At 42.3% G+C, this 14,927-nt stretch overlaps 1 protein-coding gene across 3 annotated transcripts in view; it reads right to left on the reverse strand.

Moving 5' to 3' along the window:
• The window catches only part of SKA1 (spindle and kinetochore associated complex subunit 1), a 27,779-nt gene continuing 12,852 nt past the window's right edge, over positions 1 to 14,927 (reverse strand). For all 3 annotated transcript variants that reach the window (XM_073898214.1, XM_025886900.2, XM_073898215.1), the window contains exons 3-8: positions 13,620 to 13,715; positions 10,634 to 10,758; positions 8,995 to 9,092; positions 5,968 to 6,105; positions 2,411 to 2,580; positions 1 to 1,595 (exon numbers count right to left, since the gene is read on the reverse strand). In XM_073898214.1, the coding sequence (XP_073754315.1) occupies positions 1,447 to 1,595; positions 2,411 to 2,580; positions 5,968 to 6,105; positions 8,995 to 9,092; positions 10,634 to 10,758; positions 13,620 to 13,704 (765 nt within the window). In that variant the 5' untranslated portion in view covers positions 13,705 to 13,715 and the 3' untranslated portion in view covers positions 1 to 1,446. The remainder of the gene's footprint in view (positions 1,596 to 2,410; positions 2,581 to 5,967; positions 6,106 to 8,994; positions 9,093 to 10,633; positions 10,759 to 13,619; positions 13,716 to 14,927) is intronic.

A 14,927-nucleotide genomic window follows, 5' to 3' on the forward strand; every position in this document is an offset into this window, starting at 1 on the left:
TAAAGGACAATGCCATTATTCTTATTTAAAGCAAGACATGAAAAATTAAACACATCTGAATTTAAATTAGGGAGGAAGAAGGGATAATACGTAGTGCCCAAAATATGTTCTGTGGTCCTCATGGTGACAGTATTAACCAGGCCACCAGGCCTAGGAGATGATTTTTCCCTCGGCTCCAAGGATCAACCTGCCCAGCAAATGGCAGAGAGATTGTGATAGGTAACTTTATGTGTCACCTGGACTGGCCACAGGGTGCCCACATTAAACCTTATTTCTGGATGTGTCTGTGAGGGTGAAGGGATTAGCATTTCAATCAGTGGACTCAGCAGACTGCCCTCCCCAGTGTGTGTGGGCATCATCCAATCCATGGACGACCTGAATACAACAAAAGGTGAAGGAAGGAGGAATTCACTTCTTTTTTTCCTGCCTCACTGCTTGAGTAACAACATCGCATCTTCTCTGCTTCACAGGCCCTCAGACTCAGGACTGAATTACACACGGCTTTCCTGGGTCTCCAGCTTGCAGACGGCAGATCGGGGGACTTCTTAACCAATTTGTCATAATCTCTCTCTCTCTCTATCTCCTCTTCGTTCTATATCTCTGGAGAACACTGACTAAAACACACCTAGCCAGACAGTCTCCTTAAGCACGCAAGAGAAACATCCTAAATTCTTGCAATCCAACCACCCATTTTCCATGACAACTATCAAACTGCTTACATGTTATTATCTTTTTCATCTCAGTATATTTTTATTACAATTTCATTACAGGTTGATGTTTATAGATTGGTTTATACCAAATGCATTTCAGGTAAGCTGTTCCCTAACAACATATGGGAAAGCAGAATCATTACATGGAAGGGCTGCCTACAAATCCAACTTTTGCCTGTAGACTGAAATGCCATTGATAGAATTTTGACATTAACGACCTTTAATTCTACAGAGCCTGAGTCTCATTGGGGCACCTGGGTGGCTTATTCGGGTAAGTGTCTGACTCTTCATCTCAGCTCAGGTCTTGCTCTCAGGGTCGTGAGTTCAAGCCTCGTGCTGAGCTCCATGCTGGGTGTGGAGCCTACTTAAAAAAAAAAAAGCCTGGGTACCCTTGACCTTATCTTCTTGAACTTTTCCTTCCATTATCACATGTGTATCTGTCTTACTGAGGTCTACAGCACTGTCACTAAACACAAAAACTAACCATGAATATTTTTTAGTTCCATTATATGCCTAGCCCAGAGGCTCATGTGGTAGGGGGTTAAATATGTGCTGAAAGAAAGTGAATTTTAAAATATATATGCTTTACTTACTAAAATGTTTCGTTTTTATAGGAAGCTAGAAAAGAAAATGAAGAAGCCAAAGAAATCTTATATATAAAGAAATTACATATAAGGAAACTATGTGAGTGGCCTCTACACCCTATTGTTAGCCAGTTCAAAAAAACCCACGTGCTTCAGGTTATAACGTATCGGGTAAGGCCCCCCCCTCGGACCTCTGAGAGCCTCCGGCAGTGTCGTAAGATATTCAGGATCACGTGAAACCGCTTGTCAGCTTTCAAAGCTGTGAACTCCTTTATGTCAGCTTCCACTATGAAATAATGACCTGAAAATAAAGATATTAGTACCAATTTTCATTAAGGACAACTTTCAGGATGAGACTTTAATGCATTAGATTGTGAATATGAATAACATTGATCGTTTTTATTATCATTAGGCACCCAAAGTTGAGAACAGGTATTCTTGCTAAAATGATTAGTATTCTCTCAACTGAAGTTGCATGTTCACTGTAGCATTTTAGAAACGTAGCCCTGCTTATCATATTACTGGCTATCTGTTTGTATCTTCTAAAAAATTGACTTTTCAAGAGGAAATATGGGAGAGTGGTTAAGAGAATGAAACGCCCAGCAGCTCTGTCCCTTAACCGGCTGACACTGGGCAAGTAACAGAACCTTTCTCTGCCTAATCTGCAAAATGGGGGCAACCGTATGTACCTTATAAGATGTGAGGATCTCAATACACGATCTGGCAAATGGTAAGTGCTATATAAGCAGGACCAACTGTTTTCATTACCACTCTAATTCTAAAAACACTGGGTATTGTTTCATAATAGATTCTAAAGCAGCGCTTCTCTATCTTGGAACTACAGACATTCAGAGCTAGTTATTTCTTTCCGTGGGAGCTGTCTTGAGCATTGTACTCAAGTCTACTTTTAGTCTCTAGATGCCAGTAGCACCCCCAGCCCTAGTTGTAACAACCAAAAGTATCTCCAGCGATGGAGAAAAATGTGCCCTAGTGGGAAAACCACTCCTGGTTGAGAACTACCTCTCTAGATTCAAAATTTTATAGAATTCATCTTGTCTCTCACGATTTAATTACACTCCAGTCGACATGCACACACATATATGCTATCATTTTTACCTTTGGTATCCTTTGTTTCTTCATCAATAAATCTGTGATAGAGATTTCTGGCCACGGAACTCATTGACTTTTTTGGTTGATGTAGGATTTTATATTTACTGGCCACCGCCTTGTTGATTTCTTTAATAACATCATTAATTTGACAATAGGTTAAGCGAGATTTCATGTACCTGCAAATAAATATATGATTAATTTTTAAAAGAATCATTATACAAAATTATTTTCTTTGAAAAATGTTTATGTATGATGACTTTATATAGAAGCAAAGCTATTAGAACTCTCATAAAAAAAAATGTATAGGGGCACCTGGGTGGCTCATTTGGTTGAGCATCCAACGCTTTTCAGCTCAGGTCATGATCTCAGAATTGTGAGATGGAGCCCCGTGTCCAGCTCCACACTCAGAATGGAGTCTGCTTGAGATTTTCTCTCTCCCTCTCCCTCTGCCCCCAACCCCCGCCAAAATAAACAAACAAATCCTTTTTAAAAATGTTTATCAACTTCCAAATAAACCAGACATATCTCAACAGCTGAAAATTTAAATAGAACCACAGCATATCAGTTGCTTAACTTCCCTATTTCTATCTGGATGTATTCATCGCCATTCTCTGCCTACAGAGAATGTATTTAAATTAGAGAGGAAGAAGTGATAACATCAATTTAAAATAGGGTCTCAAATACTACAATTTAAAATAGGGTCTCTTGGGGGTGCCTGGGTGGCTCAGTCGTTAAGTGTCTGCCTTCGGCTCAGGTCATGATCCCAGGGTCCTGGGATCGAGCCCCGCATTGGGCTCCCTGCTCCGCAGGAAGCCTGCTTCTCCCTCTCCCACTCCCCCTGCCTGTGTTCCCTCTCTCGCTGTGTCTCTCTCTGTCAAATAAATAAAAAATCTTAAAAAAAAATAAAATAAAATAAAATAGGGTCTCTTGCTGGTTAACTTCAAGACAGAAGCTTATTGAAACATTTTTGAATGTTTGTGAGCAAGGGAAACAAACATTTAAATATGAAATAAATTACCTAACTTATACCACTCTGGTTTTTTGCAAACTTATCTGTTCTGAGAAAGAAAAAAAAGAGGAGGAGGAGGAGGAGGGAAGATGGACAACAAAGACCACAACAAAGACGGCAACTGCTATCAGGACAGAGCGCCAGCTGAGCAGACGGCAGAGGAAAGGGCCTGGGGGCCAGGTGCGGGGCGGAGGGGAGCCAGTGCACAGCTCTGGGCTCTACCCCCTCGAGCACTGGTCCTTCTCTAAAGCCACTCTTCCAATCCCATCTCCCTCTTGCCATCCTCCCAGTCACCACACAGTCTTAGAATATAAAAATAGGAGACTCGATTTCTCTGTACCTACCAACAACAAAACTCAATGATCTGCCTCCATTTTGCCCTTCAACAAACTGTGGATTCAGTATGTGAAACTCTGCCCTTCACCTCTCCTCAAGGGGGCAGTTCCCTAATCAAAACTTCCATAGTATAAAATAATATATGAATATATTTAAAGGAAAATGTTCATATTAACCAAGAAACATTCGTTTTCGTTATTCTTTTATTTAAGGATCTTATTTGAGAGAGGGAGGGAGGGAGGGAGGAGGAGGAGAGAGAGAAAGGGAACACAAGCAGGGGGAGTGGGAGAGGGAGAAGCAGGCTCCCCGCGGAGCAGGGAGCCGGATGCGGGGCTCCATCCCAGGACCCGGGGATCATGACCTGAGCCAAAGGCAGACGCTTCACCGAGTCACCTAGCTGCCCCTTTCTCTTCATTTCTAAATTCATTTTTGCCGCTGTTCCCACAAACTGTTGATCCCACAGCTCCCCACAAAGCAATTCCTTTAAATCCTCTGAACTATCACCTTAAGGTCAATACCCACCCCTACCCTCTGCCAATGTTCTCTATTTTAACTCAACCCTCAGTGTTTATTTTTTAAAGATAATAAACAAAAGCCCCATGTTTGGAATATATTCTTCCTTATCCCAATTGTCTAAGTTCTCCCATGCAGCAAATAACCCCTTGGATTAAAAATGAATACTCTACCATGACTATCCTCATTTCCTTCCTTTATCTCTTCTTGGAAGCATTTTATAAAAGCCCATCTACTCCACTGTTCCTCACGGACATTTGCTTTTCTCTTTGGCTCAGCCAATGAGCAACAAAAATAACATTTAAAAAACTGAGTATCATCAAACAGAATTTTCATGAAAATAAAGCTACCATAAAAGACATCACTGACAAAAAATAAAGAGAAAGGTCGGTCTCATTTTGATGAAATATAACACAACTAATAAGCCCACGTTTACAATAACAGTTAACAATGGCAAAATGCTCATAATAAAAAAAGTAAACTGTATTGACAGTATAACCACATTGTTGTAATAACAATCAGAAACAACCTATTAAATTAAATAAAATCTGGAAGGAAATACTCCATCTTATCTGGGTGGTAGAATTACAGATGAATTATTTTCTGACAACATGTTCTCACACGTTATTACTTATATAATAACAACATAACAAGAAATGTAACACTATAAAGCCAAGAAGTTAGGCTAAGCCCCGGAATGATGAGTTTAAAAATATGCGTTTCCGGAGCACCTGGGTGGCTCAGTTGGTGAAGTGTCTCTGACTCTTGATTTCAGCTCAGGTCGCGATCTCAGGGTCATGAGATTAAGCCCCACATGGAGCCCTGCATGGGGGGGGGTCTGTGCTCAGTGGGGAGTCTGGTTCTCTCTTTCTTTCTCCCTCTCTCCCTCTGTCCCTCCCCCGAACATGCTCTCTCTCTAAAATAAATAAATCTTTAAACCAACAAACAAACAGGAGTTTCCATAATGGGCTCTCCGTTACTGTCTTCTGTAAAGAGCAAAGCAGACCTCCTTCCAGGGAAGGTATCTTGTCTTACTCACCCCTGTACTATTCTCCTCAGTGACCCACAGCCTGGAACAGAACACAAACTCAAACAAATGTGTGGCAGAAGTTGAGGAACAAATGGAAACCGAACAAACACAATACTCACCATTCTAATTCTCAAAACTACACAGCACACTTCCCTTAAAATTACAGCAAAACTGAGGCTACTTTTTTAAATTTTGTTTATTGATTTGAGAAAAAGAGCACGAGAGAGCGTAAGTGGGAGGAGGGAGAGGGACAAGCAGACTCCAAGCTGAGCATGGAGCCTGATGCAGGGCTTGATCTCATGACCCTGAGATCATGACCTGAGCTGAAAACAAGAGCTGGACACTTAACTAAGCCACCCAGGTGCCCCAGAATCGCTACTTTTAAGATGTAACTGGATAAATCTGTATCACAAAATGGTCCTGCAGAGGACTCAGCAATAAACTGACCCATCTCTAGATCTTGCTATGAAAAGAGCTTTAGACCACATAAAAACCATGATTTTAAGCATCTTCAACAAAGATTTCCTGCATTTTCATTGTATGATATAAGACTTGGAGAAAAGATCAATACTTGAACACAGCATGCTATGAATATAATCAAGCTTTAGGATTTAAACAATCATGTCTGTTGACCATTAAAAAGTTGAATGTTAAAATTTTATCTTAAATACTTACGCTGGAATGCCATTAAATTCATCAGAAGTTATAAACGGCATTTCTTTAATACTTCTTTGTTCTTTTGGGGGCTTCTTTGCGGGTACAGTTTCCTCAACTTTGACTGGTTCTTCAGGGTCAAGATCTGACACATTAGCACTGCAGACAGAGATGCACAGATGTATAAGAGATCATCAGAATTTTGCAGCATACTAGAAAATTTTCCCAACTAAAAATAATCAGTTAACAAATACAAGATTCATCTTGTCAAAATAATTTTATAGCTAACATTTTTTGCTGCCCCCACTCCTATTGTTCATGAAGATCTGACTAGTGAAGAGAACGCTGAAAAATTAAGTCCCCGAATCTTCAGTAATAGAATTAAAATTTATATACCCAAAACATGGGTGTATACAGTACCCAGGCCAAACATCTTCATTAGTTATCTCACTGGCTCCTCAAAGTCAATACGTGTGAAGTCGAACTTATCTTAACCACTAAATAGCTTCTCTTCCTGAATCCCTAATTTTGGACATAGGAACATTAGTCCTCTTATACTTCTATTTTTCTAATTTACCCCACTGGCTGTTAGTATCAGTCCTTGCCTGTTACAGACACATTTTAGTTGCCAGCAACGAGCGTGGAACTCTTGGATTCAGTCCTACCTAATTTTTGGAGTCAGTGAGAGCCTAATATAGCTCCCACCCCACTAGCTGAGAGTGTAGAAATAGGCTGTAGCTGCTGGGCTATTTAGCTGCCAGGGAAGGAAGAGACCCTTGCTGGCAGCAGCAAGTGAAGCCACACCAGCTCTACTGCTCCAAAAAAGAAATGGGGTACAGGAGACAAGAGCAGATCCGAGCCAAAAGCAAGTGAAGGGAATCCCAAGAAAGGCAGGGAGGTGAGATCCCACGATAAGAGCTGAGCACCGGACGCGGGGCAGCCAGTTATGGTGTCCGAGGCGCTGTAACTGAGGACGGCCATGTTGGAGGGTGTCAAGGTGAAGATGCCCAATGCTGTGGTGCCATCAGCCCTCCACGAGTCTAACATGAGACTTCAGGGTGAGCTTGGCTGATTCTTAGCTGTACTTGCTTGTCTTCACCAGATGCTAAGGAAGCTCCTGATTTTTTCTTCATGCCCTGCTCTATCAGCTGAAAACCATTTCAACCTACAGAAAGGTTCTGCTTTGACCTTGGCTGAAAACTGAAGCTAAGCCCATAGTGAGGTCAGGAGAAGAAAAATTCCTCCTATTCCCCAGGCCATATTCCTGCTGGATGTCCGATGTCCAGCCCACACTACAATCCTGGCAGATGTCCTGTGGTGACCTCTGTTCCTAGCTTTCATTCATGACCTTGCCCACCATTTTCTCTTCTTGCAGGGAAACTGCAGGGGACCCTGACCATGCCACGCACTCTGCTGAGCTTATCTTCTTCTGGAGAACTTCAACCACCAGCAGTAATGTGACTCTTCTACTCAGCAAGCCCCGTGCCTTCCTTAATCTGACCGGCAGATACACCGACGTTTGTTTTACTCTTCTTTAATTTGCACAAATAATGGTTAGTCACTTTTCTGTATATATAGGATACATTTCAAACGTTAAAAAATTTTAAGTTACGCATGGAATGTTTTTACACCCTTGGAACCCCCTTTTAGAAATGTAACTTTGGTGGCAGAAGCCTGGAGAGCAGGGAGTAGTGGAACCATGGAGGGACAAAACACAGGAGCGCTCAAAAACAAGGATGGAAGATCGCACTCAGAGCCAGCCAATGAGAATGGAGGGAGGGCTGGGACAGACAAAACCCCACAGAGGCAGCATGCACAGCTGAGGGCTGCAGAGAGAAAGACGGGCGGAAGGTACCCGGGTGCTGTCCAGGGGACGGGAGGAAGGCAGCGGGCATGGCGGGTGGCTAACAAGGGCCTGGTCGGCTTGGCCTCAAACACGCAGAGCTGGGAGGACAGCTCATGTATTAGGCCCCCGGCAAGCAGCAGAGGTCCCGTCGAGGCTGGAGCTGGACATCTGTGAGCACTGAGCATGGTGGAGAGGGCATGAGCCACACACAGGTTTAGGAGACACCCGCAGTGCAAAGAAGGGCGGAGCAACGGGAGGTAGCCAAGTCAGGGCTGCGGGCTGCCAACGGAGCGCTGCTGCAGAGCAGAACTCAGCACTTCCGACATGAAGAGACACAGAAAGACAATCTGAACAGGAGGATCAGGGCTGAGGGGGAGTTTCTGGATCAGTTGCCGGAGTGTGGTAGCACGAGTAGCCCAGGGACAGGCCCTGGGGCTCTGGAGAAAAGAGGAGGTGTGAACATATACTGGTCGGGGACACATGGGGGCACTAGTTTGAGGGGGGAACGCAAAGCTAAGTGTTTTGTTCCGGTGGCTGTTTTTAAGATGGGACGTTTATTAAGCTTATTTTTACCCTAAGAACAGTGGTTCTCAAGGATCAGGGGAGAGTGTGTCCCCCAGAGGCCATATGGCAATGTGAGGAGACATTTTTCACTGTCACAGCTGGGAGGGGTGGGGGGATACCACCGACATCTAGCCGGTAGACAGAGATCAGGGATGTTACTAAACATCCTCACTGTCCTCACAACAAAGAATTATCTGGCCTAAGACGGCTGAGGTGGACAAACTCTGCTCTGAGGAAAAGAAATGAGAAAAAGTGGGAAAAGAGAGCCCAGCCGACACTCGCCCACGGGAAAGAGGAGCCACATTTTCCGCAGAGGTAGCAAGACAAGAAGACTGGGGGCACCTGGGTGGCTCAGTCGTTGAGCGTCTGCCTTCGGCTCAGGTCGTGATCCCGGGGTCCTGGGATCGAGCCCCGCATCGGGCTCCCTGCTCAGCGGGGAGCCTGCCTCTCCCTCTCCCACTCCCCCTGCTTGTGTTCCCTCTCTTGCAATCTCTCTCTGTCAAATAAATAAATAAAATCTTTAAAAAAAAAAAACATAATCACTAACAAAACCACAAGTCCATAAGAAAGCAAAAAGAGTTGAGATGTTTAATAGTTTTGTAAATGCAGACAGCAAGAATAATTATAAATACACTTACAAGTTCTGGCTTACTGTTACTTGAGGCAAATGGGGAGGAATGTTTTCTTTGAGATGCTCCACATCTTTATAATCCTCTTCAAGAGATTCACAGAGTTCCTAAAATTTAAAGAAAATGCTCCCAAGTTAAGTGTCTGTCCTGCCTGTGTGTGTTTTAAGACGTTATAAAGAGCATGAAAGACTCACTCACAATCATAATGCCTGGGGGTGTTTAAAACACAGAAGAGGTGGAAAAGTACTGACTGCAGCAATATTTTTTTAAAAACCGTTTGGTTTCTAGAGCTCTTTTTGGATGGCAAGATAGTAGCTTTCTCTACTGGTTTTCAGAGAACGACTGTTATAATCACATTACAACAGGGAGGGTTGACATTTAACTGCAGCCTTGGAAAGCAACTAAAAAATGTATGAAGGATTTATGTTTGTCATTCTGGTAAACTGCTTTTGTTGATTTAACAAACATTCCCCAGTGTTATCTGTACCACAGCTCCAGGGGGACAGTGCGTGCCTGGAGCACGCGTACGAGAACCTACTCGTAACAACTTCCACATACTCTAGCTTAATGGAAATTTCTACTGGATCATAACTGCTTTGTTTTTGTTTTGTGTTGTCTTTAGTTTACCTTTCACTAGAACTTGACACTATGAACTCATGCAAATTTATTAAGAAAAATACTCTACACCTTTGGATTCCTGTCATCTGATTCTCAATCATAAGATGAACAAAAATTCTAAATAGTCTTCAATTCTGAATCTAACATTCTCTAGGCCCACACTTAACCGTGGGCACTCTTGGGTAGGTTAGAAGTGAAACTAATATTAGCTTCTGTTTTAAATTTATAGGATGTCTTTCTTTCAAAGAGATGAATGATGTTCACAGCCACTAATTTCATTTCAACTAGTAACAGGATAGGCATATTCATGCCCATTCCTATAGCTGAAAAGTCTTTACAGACCTTAAGGATTTTAAGGCTGAAAGGGACCATGGAGGCCACCTTGTTCAATCCCACGGAACACATCAGTGGCTCTAACGGCATGAGGTAACTATGTACAGATGGCGTATTTTCCCAGAAGTACACAAGCACTTTCATTAGCTTAGTCAGTTAGAAAGCTTACTTGGAACAAAATGGTGTGCAACTGAGACTCAAGTGTTTCTGTACTTGAGAATCCTTGTATTTTATAGAACAGAGAAATGCAGAATAGAAGGGACCTAAGAAATAGTTCAGTATGACTCATTATTTTCCAAATGAGGACCACAAGACCCGAAGAAGTAACAGGTCTTTTTCAGGGTGCTAGAGGGTGCTAAGGGCAGCCAGGGTGAGAATCTGCATCTCCTTGCCCCAGGGTAGGTGTTCCTGACACACCACTCTACCAGACCGCTTGTTTAAATTAAACCTACCAAAAATTATTTAGGATATCTTCTTTTTAGTACAGTTCAATTTCATTGGCAACCAGCATAAAGAAACACCTGTGGAGCCCCAGAGTCCTTTATACTAAGAAGATACAATGCAAATAGCACTCTATACCATTAGTAATTTAAAAAGGTAAGAACATCTTAAAAATTTAAAGAATCCTTCAGAATTCCCTGGTGATGATGGAGTTTGTATCTATTGCCCTTTCATTTCTTTACTGGAAAAACATTACCTTGAGTGAATGGTTGGTTTGTTCTTGATATTGAATCTCCAATTCCAACTTATTTAGAAGTTCATTTACTACAATGATTTCATCTCCTATTTTATCTAATGTAGTCTTCAAGGTAGGTTCCTGACCTATTAATAGACAAAGAGGGAATGAAAAATAAAGTATACAGAAAAGTATTAGCATTCTGTATTCTTTAACTCAGTTGTTCCCAATTAAACTCTTGGACCAGAGCTTTACTTTAGAGAGACACTTAGGGAGGAGATAGGACTCTTGTTTCAGCCCCTAGGACCTGTCTCCATGGATAATCTTAAGACCTCATTTCTAAGTAATATGGTAGAGAAGGAAGAGAGAGATAAGTATGAAGTGTCCCCTGAGTCTTTTGATTTTGGCAAAGTCTTCTACTATGATAAAACACCTAGAAATGTTAGATAAAAAAACAAAAACCAAAAAAACTTCTACAGGCATAGCTGAGCTTTCATGAGAATAAGGTAAATCTCAAGGGCTGCAGCATGAAGACAGACCCACAGACTGGCAGTATGTGGGAGCTGATGCTGCAGCAGCCCTAATTGGGGGTGCACAGGAAATCTGGAGAGAGGAGTTTGCCAGTCTCAGCAACCCAACACATTTGGTTTTAATGGGTGCAAGAACCAAGGCTTTTGTACTTCAAAGCACAGGGTGTTGGAAGTGAGAATCCCAAATGAGCCTTCTTCATGGGATAAACCTTCAGTTAAAGTGCACACCTCAAAATTCTAATCACTCGCCAGGGAGAGAAGCTTGTGGCTCTCAAGGGTGTGTGGAAGATGGGGGACAGTTTCCCTTCAGAATTTGTAGTAGTGGCTTGGGATGCACCTGGTTTGAGATTCGTATTTACACTATTTACTATTTCTAAGAAGAAAAAGTAACATAAAAAGTCACAGGCTGGTACTAAGCCTGGGATGCTTGACAGAAACAAACACCAGGCATTTATAAAGTAGCATGCTCTCATACTCCCAACCCCACCTCCTGGCACCCGTCTCTAGTTCCACAGATTTGAGGATGAGAAAACCAGAGTCTCCTCCTCCCCAGAAATAAAAGAATAAAAAAAATTTTGTTTTAAAGAGCAGATCAAAAGCACAAAAGAAAAACTATTCTCGTAATCAAATCTTTCCTTCTTTATTTCTAGTAACCAATGAAATACACATAAGTAAAGTCACTATTGGGGAGACGGGGGGAAAAAATAAACAAAAGCATAATTTGACTGTATCTGTAGATTATGGAGGCTGTAGAGTAAAATGGCCAGAAGGTCCAAGACCTAAAGCCAGAGACACCGGCACCTACCTCAAGGTTACTGTGAAGATAAGCAAGAAAGTACCTATAAGATGGGTTGAACACTGTGCCTGGAATCTGGTAAAACACTCAATAAATGCTAACTACTATTCATCATCATCGTCATGACAAGCAGCATATAATTCTGTCTAATAGGGCAATGTTAATTGCATTTGATTGTAGGCTCGTAACAACTAAAAGAAATTAGTAAGTAATAAGAGTACGGATGTCTCTATTGAGATTAATTTATAGGGAGTAAATAACTAGTTTGGATACACTGGTATCTCAAATAATTTTAGTCACCTAAATTTTAGGGCCTTGTCTACTGATTTATAGAAACATAATCAACTGAGCAAATACAATACTTTTAATAGAAGTAATCTAGTAAATTACTGCAGCCAGAGTGGCAAACAAATTACTGGGCTCTATTAAATAAGCTATGGAACCAAAGAGAGAAATCATTCTCTCCACATACAAATGATGGTTACTGAGTGTGTAGTGATCTAATAGTTCACATTGCTTAGGCCAGTCCTCATGCCTTGGTGGAGTCATTTGAATTCAAGGTTTAGTTGTTTTATAGGTCTCAAAATTTTATCTGTTTATCCCACAGTAATCATGCCCCTAGAAAGAGAAGGTAAGCAAGACTAGTTATAGACGTCCTTTTTGCGTTATTGAATCAAAGTGGCATAGAAGTAGAAAGAATACTAGACTGGGACTCAAGATACAAAACTGTGGTCCCAACTGACTACCTAGGAGTTAGGGGAGCTGGGCAAGTCACTTGACTTCTGAGAGTCATGTGTGAAACGAGGGAGCTGGAGAAGATGAACCCACAGTCCCTTCAGCTTTAACTTTCTACAGAGAATGTGAGCTGTAAACTGTATAATGGATGATGTTCCTTTACTGGAGGTTCTCAACAAGAGATGAAGAATATCAAAGTCCCTAGAAGGACATGTATAATTTGAAAGGGCATTTCAACAGTATAATTTAATATTTTAAAAAATTTCTTAGATTACCAATTCATACTACAAACTATACTAAACTTCACCACAATTTTCCCAGCAGGTAGAATTCTGCCTATAAATAAGTCTTAAGCTCTCCTAGAATGGACCCGGGAGCTCACAATTTTTGTAAACAATATTTTCCCAGACTTGACAAGGATCACCCATTTCTTTGCACTGTCATTGCCTCATCCTCTTTCAGCACTTCAAAATATTCTAGAAGATGGTTACAATCTCCAAGCTTCTGGACATTAGAACTGGACATTTTCAATCAGTTGTTTCCTAGTCATATATAACAATAAGCTTCCTCCAAAGCAGGCTGGAGATGGATAATGGGCTATTTTTCACCTCTGTGGGTCTTTTCCACTTCTATTTTTATTCCTTACCTTTCAGTATCCCCACTTAGCTTTAACACCACAAATTAACCTTCAAATCTTCCTATTGTGCCTTTTGTATCTCAGAAAAACACAAGCAATTAAGTCTAATTAATATCCAGTTCATTGTTCAATATAACTTACATTTTAGTACTCCACAATATTCAAAATATTAATGCTGGAGTGCTTCAAAAAACCACTATTTGAAAGTTAAAATTACCTTTCACTTAACCAGGCATAAGATAGTCATAGTGGAACAATAATTAAAATGCATTTTATATCTACGACGTCAGTGGAATCTGTCCTACTTACCACAATTCCTTAGTGACAGAGTTCTTTTAATGTTGGCAATCTTTTCATTAATATGAGAGCATAATTGTTCCAGATCTGAGGCCATCCTTTAAGCCTCTGAAGAAAAAAAAAAAAAAAAATTTACAAAAACAGAAAGGACAAGTTTCTGTTTACTTTCATAATCCAATAGTGGTATTTACCAGTATTGTTCAGTAATGTGAGCCAGTAAATGGACCACAGAGGTGATCCAGTAAATCACATCTTGAAAAGAAAGTACAAAAACTCAATTTCTTTCCATTCTACAAAATTCAGTTTTTAACTAGAGTCCAATACTGACTTGTCTTTGAGCCTTCTGGAATCAACGCATCCAAAACCAAGATACAGGGGATTTAGGGGGACAAATGCACTATTTATATATAAAGACAACTCTGAAGTTTTCTTTAAAACGGCAAAGTACACATGAGTTAAAAAGAAAACACACAGTTAAGTGCAAAGAAACGAGTCCAAGTAAGCATTTCTCCCATGCTGCGGGGGACTGGAGCTTTACGGTTTGGGGTTGATACAGAGGCAGAGGGAGGGGAAGGAAGGGAGTCAGTTATCATTCATTCCGAGGGTAGGACAGATCTAAAACAACCACTGCAGCCAACCGAGCGGTGGGAAGACAAGCCCGGTTCCTCGGCTCCGCCTGGCTCCCCCGCGCCCCTACTCCGCCCAAACAATGCCTTGCGTCTGCCTCCGAGGGCAGGACCCCCAACTTCAGATCCCAACCTGGCGCGGATCCGGGAGCAAAGCGCCACGCGCTGCAGTATCGCGAGCCGTCGAGACCCAGTCTCGGAAGCCCAGGATCGCGAGAGGCGACTCCGGGATCGAAATTCAAAGCGCCCGCCGGGACCCGGCGCCGCGCAGGCGCACCTCGGCGCTCCCGGAAGGCGGGCAGCTCGAGTTCCGGCGCCCTCGAGGGCCATAGCGGGGCGGAGCCACAGCGGGGCGGGGAAAAAGGCGCGGCTGGGTGGATTGACACGCAAGGCAGCCGGGGCCAGTGCCCCTCCTGGTCCAGGCAGTCTCGGGTGATCCCAGTCATCTCGTGTCGACTGCTGCCCGGCCAGGGACTGCGCGCTCCGGGAATCACACGGCGAGCTCTAACAGTAGGTCTCCGGGTTGGTGGCACGTTAGAACCACCAGGGAGAGCTTTTACAAATTCCAGTGCCTACGCTGGACACCAAGTCATTGAAATCAGGCACCCTGGAAGTGGGGTCCACGCCCTAATATTCTAAAAAGCACCCCAGATAATTCCAAAAAGCCCTCCAGTTTGTGAGCTTAAGGACAAGG

The sequence above is a fragment of the Callorhinus ursinus genome, unplaced genomic scaffold (assembly GCF_003265705.2).
Source record: "Callorhinus ursinus isolate GAN/ISIS: 27379988/994484 unplaced genomic scaffold, GSC_fseal_2.0 scaffold11, whole genome shotgun sequence".
Taxonomy (NCBI): domain Eukaryota; kingdom Metazoa; phylum Chordata; class Mammalia; order Carnivora; family Otariidae; genus Callorhinus; species Callorhinus ursinus.